The sequence below is a fragment of the Colletes latitarsis genome, chromosome 1, assembly GCF_051014445.1.
Source record: "Colletes latitarsis isolate SP2378_abdomen chromosome 1, iyColLati1, whole genome shotgun sequence".
Classification (NCBI taxonomy): Eukaryota; Metazoa; Arthropoda; class Insecta; order Hymenoptera; family Colletidae; genus Colletes; species Colletes latitarsis.
The window spans coordinates 56,197,047-56,213,719 of record NC_135134.1 but is presented as its reverse complement, the minus strand read 5'-3'; the positions used below and the strand labels follow the sequence as shown (position 1 = coordinate 56,213,719).

Genomic DNA, 16,673 nt, shown 5'->3' with positions numbered 1-16,673 from the left:
TATATATAATCACTAATTAACTTTTGTTTTTTCAACGTCTTGTAAAATGTGTAACTTTATTAAAATTTCTAAAAGTATAATCCATTATATTTCCAATATTACATAAATACGTTAACTTCATAAAATTGTTATTAAGTTAATTTTATTACAAATTTATTTCTTGATATGTAATATTTTTTTATTTATGACACAATAACATTTTAAAACATTAATATCTTTTTATTATGTAAAAAGTGACGCAACTAATTCATCTTATACAATTTTTATTACAAATTACAATCGTGTAGAAAGCGAAAAGATCTTAATAATTTTAGTTAACATATCTACGTGAAGCTTTATTCCTTTTTACATAATGTGTATACTTAATCCAATGCAACTGACAAGAATTTCTCTACATTTGAGCGCTATTAAGTAAATGTGGTAAGATTAAATTATCTTAATTGAAATCAAACTGTAAGTGTAAAAGACGAAAATAATTACAAAATCAGAACACCAATATAGTCCGTTTCAATACAAAATTTCGTAAAAACCAAACATTTTCTCGATTATTAAATACCATGCATATTTGAGAGTATTACTGAAAAAAATGATTTCCAAAAAATTTATGAAATTATTATATCGATTTGTAATATTTTTAATTGATGTTTTCTATAACATTCTATCAACAAGTAATATAACGTTTAGACTATAGAATTTAATTTTAGTAGAATGATAGTAAGTATATATAGTTGTAATACTTTATAAAAAATATAGTCGTGTATTTACTGAAATACTTCATTGTAGAATTAATATAATTATTCTTTAATAAATCACTGAATTATACAACTCAATGATAGGTATTTCAAAAATTGACTTCGTGATGATCTCACGAATAATAACAAACATTCAAATATTTTATGAACAAAAATTGTCAATAAAAACACATTCACCGTTAATTTATAAATTCATACAATAGGATGTAAAATTTGTCTTATTAAATTAAAAAACCCGAACAATATTATACTACAATTATAAACGTCTGTATTGAGTTCAATTGCTTTGTTAGTACTTTTAAAATAACTATAATGTGCTATATCAATTTATTAATCATGAGAAGCCATATTTAATGTAAATAAGAAATATCCATGGACTGCTTTGAAATATAATTCTGCTACGCGTTTTAAAAATAACACACTCTTTCAAGTGTTCAATTATGACAAATGAAAATTAATCAGTCACTATGCGTCGGTATTTTCTATTAGGTGGGAATACTTCCTCGTCTTCGTCTTTATCAGCTGAAAGAAAAGGATCATCGTAAGCATAATTTGGCGCCCATTTCAGTAACAGTTTCTCAAAAAATTCTTCTAAATTGCGAGCTTCTTGATATACTTGTGATTCAACCTAAATGAAATAGAATTATTTAAAAATAGTAAATAATTTTGCAACATAATTATGAATTTTATAATAGAACTTACAGGGTTGTATGTAAAAGCATTCTTGAACATTAATCTGATGTCTGCCATAACTTGCCTTAAATCCGTGTAATGATTTGGGTGATCAGGTTTTAATTTATCTCTAATTACGTCTAATGCAATTGGTTTCTTTATAATACGATGATAATCAACTATCTGTTAATGACAAATTAAAGAATTAATTACTCTCGTATTCTTTAACTTTTTAACAAATCAATTTTTGTATGTTAAATTTACCTCATTAGAAACAACTTCACGGAAGGGTAAACTTTGCTCATATTGACAATAAAGTTCCAGCACAATTCTTTGTGCAATTCGTAACTCCTTCGTATTCATCATGTTTGGCCTTTTTTCTCCTGATGAGTCATCCGAGCAATCAAGTACATTTGTACATAACATACATTGCCAAGTTTCACTTTCACTAATCATATAAAAATGTTTGACATCAATTTTACAGCACAGCGTATATAAACTGTATTATTTATATACTTACTCAGGAAACGATTTTAAGCTAGGAATATGACAATATAAATGGAAGACTTTTGGGCATTTATCACAACATAGTACTGCATCACCTCCATCCATGCATACTGCACACCAGTCTTCGTTAGGATCATCCTTTGTCATAGATGCTGCAGCATTTTTTGAATTATCTATTGAACATATAATTATGTACGTGCATTTATCACTTTAGCATTATTTATCATAGTTTTTCTAAAAATATTTCAAATATTAATTACATATTTCTATTTCAAGTTTAATTTAGAATGTTTAAATACTAATTATTTATCTAAGATGTTAAAGTACCTGATGAATTTTCAGCCATTGGATTCATTCCCTCATCAGTTGAACTATCTACTTGAGCAGAATCCAATTGATTTCGTTGGGCTTCTGGTATTACCATGATTCCATTACTATCTAATTTTGCAATAGTAAGCATTAAATCGTTTAAAGATTTTTGGCAAAACTTATCCAAACTTTTTTCTGTTTCATCTGATTTTCCAGGAGGTACAGGGCTAGGCGTTTTAGGTACTGATGAGCTGACTGTATGACCAACAGATATTGAATTTTGTGATTGAGGCTGATTATCAGTAGCAGTACTTGTTTGTGTATTATATTTTTGATTAACGTTTGATTGTTGATTTTTTAATGTTATTTTGTAAGTATCATTGATAGGAACTGGCATTGGGGGTGTAACTTGATGACGGGATGGATAATAAGGAAGACAGGGATTAACATTTTGGGGTATGTGCCAACGAGCTGCAGCAGGTTGCGGCACAGAATAATTTAAATGTTGCGTAGATGGTGAAGTTGGATTACATTGTTGGAGTCTTACACCAGATACCATAGATGTATTCGTTGGCTGATACGTATGTTGTGGTGCCGGTCGTTGAGAATTACTTGAAGGATACCTATAAGGTGGTAATCGATATGGTACATGATTTGTAGACGGACGGTAGGGAGGAGGATTATGTGCAAGAAGCCCACGCAAACTTGTATTTTGTCCAAGTTGATCTATGTGAACTTGTTGATGAGGATGTGTAGATGATGTTACTTGTTGGTGACAACTCCCCAATGGACGTTGCTGCATCATTAGTGGTTGCTGTAATCTGTTATTAAAGTTAACTGTATATGGCACACGTGGTTGATGTGCTTGTGGTGATGATCGAGGTGGCATATTAGTCATATTATAATGTTGAATATAATTTTGTGATTGTGCTTGCTGCTGTTGCTGCGATTGCTGTTGCTGTTGCTGTTGCGATTGCTGTTGTTGCTGCTGTTGCGGCTGCTGTAGTTGTGGCACAATTTGCTGCTGTTGTTGTTGAGGCGTTAAATGAAGAGGCACTTGTTGATAGGAATTTTGTTGTATATTATTTGATTGCTGCGTCGTAGGAGGTAATTGTGCAGCTATAGAAGAGCCATCCACGGGGGTATTTGTTAAATTAGTTGTTTGTTTCTGCTCCGATTGAGATTCATTGTATGACATAGATGGTGTATTTATCCCGGCCAAAGGAGATATTGAAGGATATACTCGACCATCCACAACTATTGCTCCAATCGATGAAACAACTAAAAGTTAAACAGAAATATTTAATTTTGTATAACATTTTACTGCGTTATTATAATTGAAAGAATAAACTAATTCTAATTCATAGGAATACCATAAACTTCCTATATTGAATAACATAATTAAGCACCTATTTATATTAATTTAACCTTTTATCAAGTCTGGTACTTTTTCCAAGGATAAATGTATTCTAACAGGTATTTCTGGATTTGGAATGTCAGCTCGTCTGCTTTTTATTCTTTGTAAATGACTTGTAACAGATCTGCAAATATACTGTTGTAGAATAAATGCAACAATATTCACATTATTCATAATAATAACTAAATATTATATATACTTTTTACTGTAAAGTAATTCCATGTCTGTACCCTTTTTTAAAGCATGAGCTACAAATTGAATACAATGATCTGTAAGCTTTGATAATTGGTCTAAAGCAACTTTCTTTTCATTTAGTGTGTTTTGCTTTTGATCGCAAACTTCATTTAAACGCATAACTAATTGCTTCCCTCGTGTATTAATTGCATTTGTTAACCTGTGAATCAAAGTTAAATGGTCTGAACAATTTTGTTTTGTTTATATAACATTATATACAAGGATAATAACAACTTACTGCACCACCATTTGTGTTATATCTTGTACTAAATTTTTTTTCTTTTCTAGAATAAGAACTTGCCTATCCTCTATAACTTTCATTGCACTTTTCAGTAAAACTCGTTTATAACTAAATACATAAACACATTATAAGTATAAATATTGATGATAGAAGTTCTTGGATAAAATAATAGTATCAATATTTGTAAGTAAAAATATGATGAATAAAATAAAATGGTAAAAGAATTACCTAACTTCTTTGAGTAAAGTTGATACAGAAGCACGTGTTTCAGCAGCAATTTCATGAATGAATTTGTACTTATGATCTCTATGTTCACTTAACTGACAGTCCCTACAAGTAAGTTTATCACATGTTTGACAAAATAAAGACAATTGTTCATGTGAATGAATTGTACAAAATAAATAGCCAGGTATCTTTTTGTTGTTCTTTTTAACATTATCTCTATCATTGGCAACTTCATCCTTTGGTTTAATGGTATGATCCTTTGTTATTTTTAATCTTTGATGTGCCTTAAAGAATATTAAATTTAAAATAATTCCTAATTACTTGTCAAAGACATATACATTATAAATGTATAACAATATTATAGTTTTATTACCATAACACAGTTCTGACAGATAAATTCTTCACATTCTACGCACCAACTCGTAGCATTAGCATTATCATGACAGCTGGTACACTTTTTTTCTTCTTCTGTTTCTTTAGATTCATCATCAGTACCTGGACTACAATCTTCTTCTATAAACTTTGAAAGAAATCTGTTCTCAATTAAATTGTCTGCTTGAGTGGTAACATTACAAATTTGACAGGCAACCACATTGCTTTCCACTGTAATAATTTATATCAACTTTAATTCATATAGTTTAAATCGCATATTAGAAGAAATACATGTATATGACGTACATTACTTTATGTTAATATATAATATCTATTAAATTGTACAGAATAAAATCATACCATGTATTTATAATTTTAGTCTTTTTTTAAATTAAAACTTAAACTTTCATACATTTATTATAAGAATTTTTATCATGGAAAAAGAAATATCTAATTCAGTCATAAATAAATTATCACTGTAAATTGCTTAAAGTGATCAATTTAATTGAATAAGTAAAAGAGTAAATATTATCATTTCTTTTGTTTGTTACAAACAAGATATTTATTTAATTGTTTTGAAATAAGAAACTACTTCTATGAACATTGTTTAATTCAAAATCTATTAAAGAAATATGTATACATAATACAGACTTACACAAAACATCCACGTCGACTGATGTATTGTGATCACTCAATTTACTGTTGACACATGCACAGCATGCTGCATGTAAACATTCTAAAAGTTTCGGATCGTCACCAAAGGCAAATGTTTTTCCACAAAACACACATTTCGATAAAAATGCACGCGTTTCATTCTCCTGGCTCTCAGTTGTGCACTCAATACGCTGTTCGCACTCTTCCTCAATGCAAACGCCCTGTACTTGAGATTGTTGCAAGTCTTGCTTTGCGCCAGTTTGGTCTTGTGGTTCTTCTTTAACCGTTGCTATCGAGCCTGTTGTTAAAATCTCGTTTGTTCGAGACTCCATGTTAAAAGTATTGAAGCATAAATGGCTACACACAAGAATCGTTTTTACAACTTATGAAAATATATTTTTCTTGAACTGTGTAGCGCCATGGTCCACCATGCTACATACTTTAATCATTCTAATTGTTGCAGTTTAGATGGAAAACTGAATAGTGAGCTCAGTGTATCATACCATTCCGCCATCTAGAGTACGGCTTGTTTAAACGTTATGCGCTCTTAGGCTTGCCGCACAGAATCACCCTGTAGAAATTAGTGTTATTATGAGGATCCGCCATGGAGTTTTTATTTGGACTACTTTCACGTGGCGTATGCATTGTATGCAACACGTAACTTATAAAAGCATTGTATAATAAAAGAAGTTAGGAACCACAAGTATTTTGCATTATTCGAACATGCATTTAAACAAAGAAAAATTAATAGGTACATTCATTTAATGAAGAATAATTTTTATTTTGTAAATTTGTATTAACATAAAGTAAATGTTTGGTTTATGTTACTATTATTATCTATATAATTTTAATTCTTTGCGGAAACACATCAAGCAATTTTCGACAAATTCGTTATCACAAATCAACAAAATTTTTAGATACTCATTATTTTACTGTCATCTGCTCCAAGATTTGCTATTCAACTTCAAGATGTTCTTCCATAAAGGGTTAAATACGTTAAACATTAAATTGACAATATATAGTTATTGTTTATCTTTAATAGTAGTTAAAGATAAACAATTTACAGATAACTTTACTCAAGACAGTGATGACAGTAATGATAGTCAAGACAGCGAGGACAGTGACAATAGTATAGAAACAACCATAGGCAATGATTATGCTGTGTGCAATACAGATGAATCTGATTCAGAAAATGATGATATAGAAGATTCTATTTCAAATAATAATCGGATTCCTACTCGTGAAAGTATGTTTAACATAAGTTGATGTTTAAATAATATAAGCAGAATTAATTCTATTTTATTTATTTAATAATATAATATTTATTTCTAATTAGTTATAAACTTACAAATTTATTATCATTATTAAAGACAGCGATTTGGAAGATGTAGAAGCTATTTTGTTAAATGAAGATAAGGAAGAAAATGAAGTTGTAAAAGCAATAATTAAATCACAAGATGCTCATACAAATCATCCTCCACCTATTACAATAGAAGATTATGTGGTAGATATATGTTTCCATCCCAATTCAGATATAATTGCTGTGGCTAACATTGTAGGAGATGTTTACTTGTAATTTAACATTTATATGATATTATGCATTAATTTTAAGGAATAGTGTATAATAATTTAATACATACATATATTTTTTTACATGTTAGGTACAAGTATAACAATACAGAAACAGAACTATTATCAACTTTAGAATTACATCTTAAAGCATGTCGTGATATAGAGTTTAATGAAAGTGGTACAACTTTATTTTCGACTGCCAAGGATTTATCTATAATGCTCACTGATGTAGAAACTGAGAAGTTAACAAGGTTATATGAAAATGCACACGAGTATGTATAAAAATACTTTTTTTAACTTATAAAGCTTTTTCATATACATCTATGGAGACTTTTGGGGGAAGATAGGGAATGTTCAAGAATACTTATTCCTAATTAATTGAATATTAAAGTCTGAAGACTCAAGAGAGTGTATACATAAAAAATTTAAACAGATCAATAATACAACAAACAGTTTTTATTATTTAAATTACATTAAAAGATACTTAGTGTCATAAAAGTTTGTGAAAAGTATGGAATTTGCCTGTTTTGCCCTGATACCCTTTATAGTATACGATCAATAATTAATTTATATCCTAGAGAACCAATATACACAATGACTGTAATTGGAGAACACATGTTTGCAACAGGGGATGATGATGGTGTTGTAAAATGTAAATAATTATATTTATTTTCTCCTTTTTGTATTGGATTATATTCATATATAGATATTTTTAGTTTGGGATCTTAGAATAAGAGGAAATACACCTACATTTTCATTCAAGAAAATGGAAGATTATGTAAGTTCTATTGTAACGAACAGTGAAGCAAAGTATTTAGTATGTGCTAGTGGAGATGGTTCTCTTACTACATTCAATATTCCAGGAAAGAAAATGCATCTACAGGTAAATAGCTACATATATAGTTTACTGTAAGTTATTTTGTTATACACGTTTCTATAATAAACATTTTAATAGTCAGAAGAATACGAAGAGGAATTAACTTGTCTTGGTATATTTAAAACTGAAACAAAACTTTTGGTGGGCACCAGTAAAGGAAAACTGTATGTATACAATTGGGGAGAATTTGGTCTTCATTCAGACGAGTTTCCGAGTGTAACTAAGAAGGCCATAAATTGTATGGTTCCAATTACTGAAAATGTTGTAATAACAGGAGGAGAAGATGGAATACTTAGGTAAGAAATAATTACATTTTGGAACAGAATACTTTGTTTATATGTGTTAATAAGATAACATATACTTTTTCTAAGAATGAAAAAGGATCATATAAATTTAGATCCGAAAACTTTTACTTTCCGATATGTGAACGCATTTTATTTACATTTTTTGCATTATACAACTTTTATTTAAACTATTTTTTTCTTTGACATCAAAACGAGACACCCTGTGTATATATATGTATATGTATTTATTTATATTTATTGTACAGGGCGAGTAGCTTGTTTCCTCATCATCATCTTGGAATAGTGGGACAACATAATTTTTCCATTGAAACTCTTGATGTCAATAATGATGGTACTTTAATTGCATCTTCTTCACACAATAATGATATCAAATTTTGGAATGTACAGTATTTTGAAACATTAAATGTCGCTGAACGTATAAAGGGAGGAAAACAGAAACAATTAAAACATAATCTTCCAAGTAGTAAAATTGATAATGCATCAAACTTTTTTTCAGACCTTTAATATAGAAATAAAAATAATAATAATTTATGTGAAATGTTGTATATTTATTATTAAAAATTATAATTTTAAATATAATAATACATAGATGAAGTTATTGAATGTACCGTTCGTAAGATAGTGAACAAATGATACTGAGATAACATGTCTTCATATACAAATTTCCTCTTAATTGATAACTTAATTATTATACATCTATTAATCATACATTTATATTGAAAAGTTGAACACTGCATTTTGCATAAATATAATTATTTAATTATAATAATTTTGTATCATAATTAGTTACAGCAAGAGTGCACAAACACTGGTTTTCAAATCAATCTTCCAATTTTATTGCAGATTTAACAAATACCTTTCTTCGAATTAACTCGATTATATAAATAGATATAAAAATCTTATACTTCTTTTTATTTACTGAATTTATTTGGTTGACTTAATACCAGTAAGTTTGTGCATTCACAGTGTATGATAAACTGAATATTCTATACATTTAAATTAACAAGCATAGTTATAAAATTATCTAAAAGAAAAAAAGCAGTACAGAATTAAATATTTGATCGGTTATCTATATTCCTAAAAATATTATAAAGTACATGCTTTGAAACACTAATTATTAACCATTGCGTTGTACATTTTGTAATTTACAATAAGTTACTTACCATACAATTCTTTTTATTCTTATTCTTTTAGTTTATTGTGTATGGATTATATAGGTTTACAAAAAAACATTTTCTAAATAGTGAAAATTCACTGAATGTTTATCACTGCGATTACAAACGTTTCATACAGTTCTCGTACTTTACATTTCGTGATTAAATATCTCACAGTACATCATGAGATTTAAATTATATTTATTATTAAGTTATAATCAATAATACTGATATTGCATAACACTTAATATAAAAAATCTGAAATAGTGCAGAAATAAATATTCCTAATTTTAAATGTTTTTCAATAGTCTCCAGATAATGAGTACATACATTTTTGTATATGTATAAAGAAAGTATTAAAATAAAAGTTATACATCAGAAACTTCAACGTAGGATATGAACATTTTTATAGATTAATCTCAAATATATTAAATATTACTGATATTTTTTATGTAGCAATATAATACCATGCACAAACAAGCAAAATATTCAGAACAGCCAAAGAGGTCTGAGTAGTGGTTCTGATCAAATAAATTGTTCGATTTATCAAACATTAATTAATTAAAAATACTTTAATATAAAAAGTACTGATAAGAATATAGAATGCAATTTAATTAATGTGCAAAATTTATTTTTAAAAAATTAAATAAATATTTCAAAATATTATATTTTACATTAAATTATTACTCGGAAATATGAGTTATTTAAAAAGTAAGATTCAGCTTTTATTATGTTGAATTACAAATATGACTGTTTATTAATATTACTTTACTGATGATTCATTTGACGCAAGTATTCTGGCGTATGATAATGTTGCTGCTGTGCATGAGCAAGTGAGGGATGAATAGGAGGTGGAAAGCATCGGACGTGTTCAACGCTTGTTGCATCGCCATCTCCACTCTTCAAATACTTATTTAATACAGCAAAAATTTGCGAATTTAATACTTGGAATCTTCTGATTCTATCCACCATTCTTTTCAAATGCTATTCAATATTATTCAAACAAATTCATTATTTAAATATATTAATAACAAAAGTGTGTGTAATCAAATGTGACTTACATATGGATACTTACAATTCCTTTAACATTTTCGTCTTTACCATCTACACGTTGTACTCTCAGAATATGATAACAAAAATCAAGAGCCTCAAATCGCCTCTGCTGACCAAGTAATACTATCATAGCACATCCAGCCCAATGTAAGCCCTCGCCAAATAATTCCCTGTAATAAGAATAATGTTATGCAGTTTCCTGTTCTGCTTTAATTAGATATAAAATTGCAATTATATCACGAACTCGACAGTAAATTCTGTTTCACCAACAGGAATACAATATACGAATTGTAGTGCACTCCATAATCTATGAAATTCTGTGCACTCATCAACATTCATTACTCCGTTTGCAGGAGGTGGGCCAACCCAAATAGGGTCATCTAAGAAACTGCGCAATCTACCGAGTACCACATCAAATATTGACAAACCGCAACAAAGCCGTTCTCGTGTTAATAAATCACCCTCCCTAGCAATCATTGCTTGCTATAAAAAGAATCAAAACATTCATAAAATGTATGCACAAAATATTTTTGAACAATTTCTAGACTTTGTATAACATTACTCTTTACTGCTTACCTTAGCTGTACCTAGTTTATCTACATTTGGGACAATTTGTAAGGCTGCGTATTTAGCTTCAAGTCGCTTTTGCTTGGTTTCCGGTTTCTCACCCTCTAGAATTAAAATTGTTTTAATATTTTTAAATGCAAAATTTTTATTTTTGACAGTTTGGAATCGTTACCTTTACAGTAAGGTCTAGGCAGTATATTTTGAAACGGTGCTGCATGTAATAAATCGCAAACTTCTTCTTGCGATAAAGCTTGTTCCATTAAGAGACAAAATAAAATTGTGTTACCAAATTCGCGAAAATTATGAAAAAGCTCAGTTTTTGCGTCAGGATATTGTACAATGTCGTTTAATTGAGCATGGTAATATCCCAATACACCCGGCGATCCATAATCGTATCTTGGCAGCTTACAGACTTTTGGCATAGCTTCCATTAAAGTCTTAGTGAATTGATGTAAGCTTCCTTGAATTAAAGACTTCACAATTTTTAAAAGTTCTTCCATTACTACTGCAATACCTTGATATCCAAGAAGTTTACACATTGTACGAAAGTGTTGTGGACCAACAAATCCTGAATATTGCCCATACTGTGTACTATATGCTAAATTTAAATGTTTACTTCCCCAAAGGTAGTGAGGGGACATTTGTGGAGGTTTGTCCCTATGTACTGGTTGCACAAATTGAAGTCCACGACATTTTACAAACCTATTACACACATTCGTAATATAATCACAAACTTTTATTTTATTTACTTTTAATTAGTTTAAAAAAATATTAAAATTGTATTGCTCTACATTTAGTTATAGTATTGCTTTACCTATTTGTTGCTGCATTATAACAATAATTTGGTAAAAAGTCATAATTTAGTTCCCAAAATACATGAAGCGTAATTCTTCCATATGGGGCTAGAACATTATGATTTGCTTCTCTAAACATTGCATCATATTCATCCAAGGCAAGCCATTTACTTAAAAGTTTGTGAGTAAGACGATTAACTTGTAAAAGTCCTTCTAATTCCTGAAGTAAATGAATTATAATAAATATATTTTTATTGTGAATTAAAGATGAAACTAAATTGTTTAACTCACCACGACTCCAGTAATATCACCAGATTCAAATTTACTAATTGCCAAATCCAATGATTTTTGCATATCAGCATTAATACGTTGTGTAATTAACTTGTTTAAATCAATACTTCGTCCCAATAATTGAACATGTCTTTGTTTTAATAAAGTTTCGTATCTGTTGGCACGTGGGTATGGAAGTAAATATGCCCCCAAAGCAACGCACTCAACTCGAAACCTTTTATCTAGCAATATACTTGCAGCCAATTGCTTGTAATGAGCAAAAATTTGTTCGCTAAGTTTGTAAACAAATTGATCAAAACATAAATTGACCTCAGCTTCTACTTCATCATAAAGAAATTGTTTACGAAATATTGTCAGAGCATACAGTGCGCTATCATTGTACAGATCAAGTGGATATAAAACATACCTAAAAACAAATATGATATTTCAAAACGTATTTTCCAAATTACGATTATAATATAATTTTACTCACTCCATCATTGAAGGTTCTTTACTTCGTAATATGTGATCAGTCAATATCCATGGCATAGACATTTCAATAGGAAACTGAAACATGTATTAATAAGCTTTAAAGATAATACAAAATAATTGTATTGCTAATACAATCAGTGGCATAATCAGTAATTCTAGGGTTCTTGTACCAAAACTTATGGTAGTTATGTCCATGTAACTCGAGAACTCACTGATTAAAAATTATTTTCTTTGCATGTCAGAAGTACAAATAAAATGAATTCTACATGCGCAGAATGCAATTACAATATATACAAGAATGCAGTACCAATGAAATCAATAAACCATATTGGTGGTTACATACTGTAACAAATTACAAGCTTAAATAACATTGTTACAAACATATATGTCTAACATAATACCTGGATACGTTTCTCCATGGTGATCAAGTCGCTGCACTCTTCATTATGTTGATGACGTACTTGGCATTTCTAGTCATGAAATGAAGCACACAAAACGCTATTTTGATAATATTTTTAATATAATAATACGAAACGTAGGTTAACTCTATGTTTATTAAAAACTGAAGATATAAAAAGGAAAGAACACCGACCAAAGTCTTTCACTAAACTTTTTATTTTTTCTGAACATAGAGAAAATGAATTTTAAAGGTATTTTTAATTACCTGTATTTTTCGGCCCATGGTCATTTCTAAGTAAAATTCTCTGTACCATAATTGGGATAAATCACAACAGTCTTGTAATGATTCTAAAAAGAACAGAGTATAGTAGAAAACTATTGTAATATGAAAATTATAACTGATTGTACTTACCACTAAAATTTAAGAGATAACTCCAATAAAAACTAGTTTTATGAAACTGATCAATTTGTACAAGGTATTGACCATCGATATCTTTTCTCAATGTACGCTTACCGCCACTCTTATCAGCAATTAATGATTCTAACATAGTACGAACCATATAAAGCTGTGTTGAAGAAGGCCCTAAGAAAACATATTTTTAAAAACAAATTGGAAATTTATGATGTTAAAGAATTTAACTGTCCTTTGATCTTACCAACATTTCTCCGTGGTACCTTTATACCAAATCCATTATCAGGATCTTTTTTTCCTTTCAGTGCAGGATCCCCTAATGGCTCCACTCCAAAATGCCAATCTGCACAAGTTTCTCTTACGGATACAATTATACTAAAAAAAACAGTAAACTGTTTAAGTTGTACAAGATTATATTCATACAAAACAGAAAATTTTTATTTTTATAACAAGTACGTTAATTACATACAAACCTCCTAATTAGATCTTTTTTATTTTTTATTGCCTTACGCAATGGTTCTCGTAGAGAAAGTTGCACGAAATCTTGTAATTCCGCGTATATATTTCTACGTATTGCATCAATAAAAACAGTTTCAATACGTGCCATTAGTACTTGCAATCCCTTAATCATTGCTATAACTTCTATCAAAGCAAATTTCTCTTCATCTGTGTAATTGTAACGTGTAGCCTAATAAAATAAAATATATCAATGTATATTATATAATTAATAGAATTAACAGTAAGAGATACCCTTTCATATTCTTCAGCTTCTTGTGGACACTCCTTATTCATATGATGGTCGGTGGGGTGAAGAAGTTTCCAACTATAAAGTTCTGTTACTACGCTTGTCCATTGAGAAAGTAATTGCAATCCACGTAATGCTAATTCAGCAGTTTCTCGATTTTCTGTGTCACTCCCACATTCTTTGTATGTTGTAGTTACTTCATTACTGTATCTATATTGCAATTACAAAGGTAATATTATCTTTATAGAGTTGTAAATTAATGTTTTTTGATTTTACTAATTTATAAATTGTTAATAACATGCCTAGTTACCTTGCTAATTCACTAATGTATTTTACATGATCTTCTCTGATTTGTGGAAGGTGTACCATAAGATCTGCTTGTGGGCTTATATTATTTGATGATGAAGATAATGGCCACCTTGATGCATCAAAATGTTTAGACCGTTTGATGTAATTAAAGGGTGCAATTTGCATATCACCAAACAACGGTACTACCTCTAAGTTTTTAAAAATTCTATCAATTCTATCTAACTTTAGTTTTTTTTTTTGATCTAGTTTATTAATGTTACATAATTCACTGTCCATCAAAAATAGACCAAATCCCATGACTTTTACTAACATATGCTTTTCGTTTGGTGTTAAATACATCTTTGTCTCAAACATATGAACACATATATTGACAACATCTGCAAGTAATTCTTCATATCCTGAAATTTTTTCTAAATTTTCTTTTACAGTATCACGAATTTTATTTTGTGTAGCTAAAAACATTGATAAGTTTTGTGATTCTTGTAATGTCTGTGAGTCAGACATGACTTTAAGAAATTGGGCAGCTCTGAAATGAGAGGATAATTGTATTTCGTCAAAAATTTTGTTAAAACTGAATAAAGTTACCTAAATATAGTAAATTGGGAAGATTAAAGTTACCTTCTATAGGTAGAATAATCATTTTTCACACTAGATTTCATATTCTTCAGTTCATCCAAAACTGCAAACATATTGATAAATTTTCCTAAAGTAAGCAGATATGCTTCAGAAACAAAGTCTTTCCTTTTCTCATGATGACACAAGCGTTTCACTTCACCTGAAAATCTTTCAATTGCCTTTCTCTAAAAATAAATATTCTATTGATTTTATACATGTACTGATATACAAGAAGATTAAAATGATTAAACAATTACATACTTACTTGAAAGTACATAAAATTTAATAACTTATTTACTTCTGGTGCTAATACCTCTACTGTTTTTTCATAAATCTCTACTCTATTTGGTTGTTCATTAGATTTTGGTTGAGGAATTGCACGAGAGCAACATCTCCATGTATACAACATTACAGCATGTTTCAAACCTTCCTCTAACAATTCGTTCTTTACAATAAAAATAATGAAAATTATATATTTGAATATAAAATCAAAAGACAATGTAAATGTTAATCATAATTGCATACATGTATAATTCAAGTTAATATATTTATTGTCGTATAAAAGATTGAATCACTATTTATCTACATTCTATCACTGTAGACTAATATAATAATAAGTTCAACAAAAATAAAAAATTTATGTTTCAATGTGTACAAATGTATTCCACATAATTACCAAACTTGCATGAACCGTAGCTTCCTCAATGTACTTGGCAATCCCTGTAACAAAACCATTCCTATCTTCGAAATTAGTATCAAAATTGGCTAAATATACTACAGAACATGGTTGGGCTTCAATACATGGTTGTTCATCTGGTAATGTAAATTCATCAAGCACATCAACATTGGATAAAGCATCACTCAAAGTTACTTTATCAGTAGCCATTTCAATTTAAATATAAACCTGAATGAAAGAAACAATTATTTATACATTGTTAATACTTAAATCCAAATAAAAATTAACATATGATATTAATTCTTTACAATTGTTAAGAAATATTTTCTTAAATATCAAATTTTGATATGTTTAATCAATATGTATAATCATAGAAATTAAAAATTGTATGTAAAGAGTGATATAAGATAATTATCATTTATATTACTTACCTCCAAGGAGGTTACGTATCTAGGGACTTGAATATACTAGAAACTTATATCTTTCTATGAAAAAATAAAATAGTTTTCAAATACTTTACAATGTGATTAATACATTGCGATGTAATAATGTAACATTATGCTCTTAATGTATAAAATTGAAACTCTAACACTCCACCCTCCTACTAGAAAACAAGTTGATTATTCTATCAACAATACTTAGGCTCTACATGCAAACAGTTCCGCGACTACACTTTAACTTATATGTAGTACATTGATGTACATACATAAGTACACTGAATTCTGCCTGATTTTCATTTTCATTTTTACAGAAAATTCTGTTCCAAGATTGATCTTATTATTTGAGAATGACTACTAATCGATCAATTGAAGATAACGTTTTCTGTGAAATAAGTAATTTAAAAAAAAATAAATGTCCAAATAGTACCAATTCAATCTGAATAATTTTAATGGTTATCCACTACTATAACCTTCTTTGACCATTTTTCTACACATTTTTTCATGTAATTAATTAGTTATAAACGATTATTGGATAATTCTATTAATATTGGATACCTCCTCAGACATTCTGTGATCCTAGCACGATTTTAGCAGTTCGAATCCCTGATAT

At 29.0% G+C, this 16,673-nt stretch overlaps 3 protein-coding genes and 1 long non-coding RNA gene across 6 annotated transcripts; 1 reads left to right on the top strand and 3 right to left on the bottom strand.

Annotated features, from left to right (window-relative positions):
- Positions 1-21: 21 nt before the first annotated feature.
- Positions 22-5,842, bottom strand: LOC143342615 (E3 ubiquitin-protein ligase TRIM33). Its single transcript, XM_076766741.1, has 11 exons — positions 5,385-5,842; positions 4,731-4,960; positions 4,361-4,641; positions 4,130-4,240; positions 3,857-4,051; positions 3,669-3,781; positions 2,259-3,521; positions 1,945-2,104; positions 1,689-1,872; positions 1,455-1,607; positions 22-1,380 (listed from the first exon to the last, which is right to left on the bottom strand). The coding sequence occupies exons 1-11, from the start codon at positions 5,713-5,715 to the stop codon at positions 1,207-1,209; spliced, it is 3,195 nt and encodes a 1,064-aa protein (XP_076622856.1). The 5' UTR covers positions 5,716-5,842; the 3' UTR covers positions 22-1,206.
- Positions 5,843-5,883: 41 nt separating this feature from the next.
- Positions 5,884-8,719, top strand: LOC143342688 (WD repeat-containing protein 55 homolog). 2 transcript variants are annotated; one of them, XM_076766856.1, is made up of 9 exons: positions 5,884-6,134; positions 6,301-6,369; positions 6,450-6,629; positions 6,754-6,955; positions 7,045-7,227; positions 7,534-7,607; positions 7,672-7,838; positions 7,911-8,128; positions 8,383-8,719. In XM_076766856.1, exons 1-9 carry the CDS (start codon positions 6,107-6,109, stop codon positions 8,639-8,641), a joined length of 1,380 nt encoding a protein of 459 aa, XP_076622971.1. In that variant the 5' UTR covers positions 5,884-6,106; the 3' UTR covers positions 8,642-8,719. The 2 variants fall into 2 exon arrangements, with proteins under 2 accessions (XP_076622971.1, XP_076623060.1); XM_076766945.1 differs by lacking the exon at positions 6,301-6,369.
- LOC143342786 (uncharacterized) lies at positions 7,046-7,595 on the bottom strand. The gene is made up of 2 exons (XR_013079860.1): positions 7,495-7,595; positions 7,046-7,252 (listed from the first exon to the last, which is right to left on the bottom strand). It is a non-coding gene; the product is annotated as an uncharacterized LOC143342786 (long non-coding RNA).
- On the bottom strand, positions 8,662-16,589 carry Sra-1 (Cytoplasmic FMR1-interacting protein Sra-1). 2 transcript variants are annotated; one of them, XM_076766612.1, is made up of 20 exons: positions 16,221-16,589; positions 16,055-16,104; positions 15,624-15,851; positions 15,213-15,392; positions 14,951-15,132; positions 14,334-14,858; positions 14,029-14,233; positions 13,752-13,966; positions 13,523-13,653; positions 13,279-13,449; positions 13,132-13,214; positions 12,869-12,937; positions 12,469-12,542; positions 11,997-12,402; positions 11,726-11,925; positions 11,084-11,613; positions 10,921-11,015; positions 10,589-10,827; positions 10,367-10,514; positions 8,662-10,275 (listed from the first exon to the last, which is right to left on the bottom strand). In XM_076766612.1, exons 3-20 carry the CDS (start codon positions 15,831-15,833, stop codon positions 10,060-10,062), a joined length of 3,879 nt encoding a protein of 1,292 aa, XP_076622727.1. In that variant the 5' UTR covers positions 15,834-15,851; positions 16,055-16,104; positions 16,221-16,589; the 3' UTR covers positions 8,662-10,059. The 2 variants fall into 2 exon arrangements, with proteins under 2 accessions (XP_076622727.1, XP_076622638.1); XM_076766523.1 differs by having other exon boundaries at positions 16,055-16,227; positions 16,330-16,589.
- Positions 16,590-16,673: the final 84 nt, after the last annotated feature.

What these genes read in the sequence shown, in the direction of transcription:
- LOC143342615 (XM_076766741.1), bottom strand. Translation starts at nt 5,715, where the DNA reads ATGGAGTCTCGAACAAACGAGATTTTAACAACAGGCTCGATAGCAACG. An exon ending in AATGGCTGAAAATTCATCAG is followed by an intron (nt 2,105 to 2,258) that starts GTACTTTAACAT and finishes TATGTTCAATAG; the next exon opens with ATAATTCAAAAAATGCTGCA. An exon ending in ATGCTTTTACATACAACCCT is followed by an intron (nt 1,381 to 1,454) that starts GTAAGTTCTATT and finishes TATTTCATTTAG; the next exon opens with GTTGAATCACAAGTATATCA.
- LOC143342688 (XM_076766856.1), top strand. Translation starts at nt 6,107, where the DNA reads ATGCATTTAAACAAAGAAAAATTAATAG. An exon ending in TCGGATTCCTACTCGTGAAA is followed by an intron (nt 6,630 to 6,753) that starts GTATGTTTAACA and finishes TCATTATTAAAG; the next exon opens with ACAGCGATTTGGAAGATGTA. An exon ending in GGAGAAGATGGAATACTTAG is followed by an intron (nt 8,129 to 8,382) that starts GTAAGAAATAAT and finishes TTTATTGTACAG; the next exon opens with GGCGAGTAGCTTGTTTCCTC.
- Sra-1 (XM_076766612.1), bottom strand. Translation starts at nt 15,833, where the DNA reads ATGGCTACTGATAAAGTAACTTTGAGTGATGCTTTATCCAATGTTGAT. An exon ending in AAGCTGAAGAATATGAAAGG is followed by an intron (nt 13,967 to 14,028) that starts GTATCTCTTACT and finishes TTATTTTATTAG; the next exon opens with GCTACACGTTACAATTACAC. An exon ending in GTGATATTACTGGAGTCGTG is followed by an intron (nt 11,926 to 11,996) that starts GTGAGTTAAACA and finishes CATTTACTTCAG; the next exon opens with GAATTAGAAGGACTTTTACA.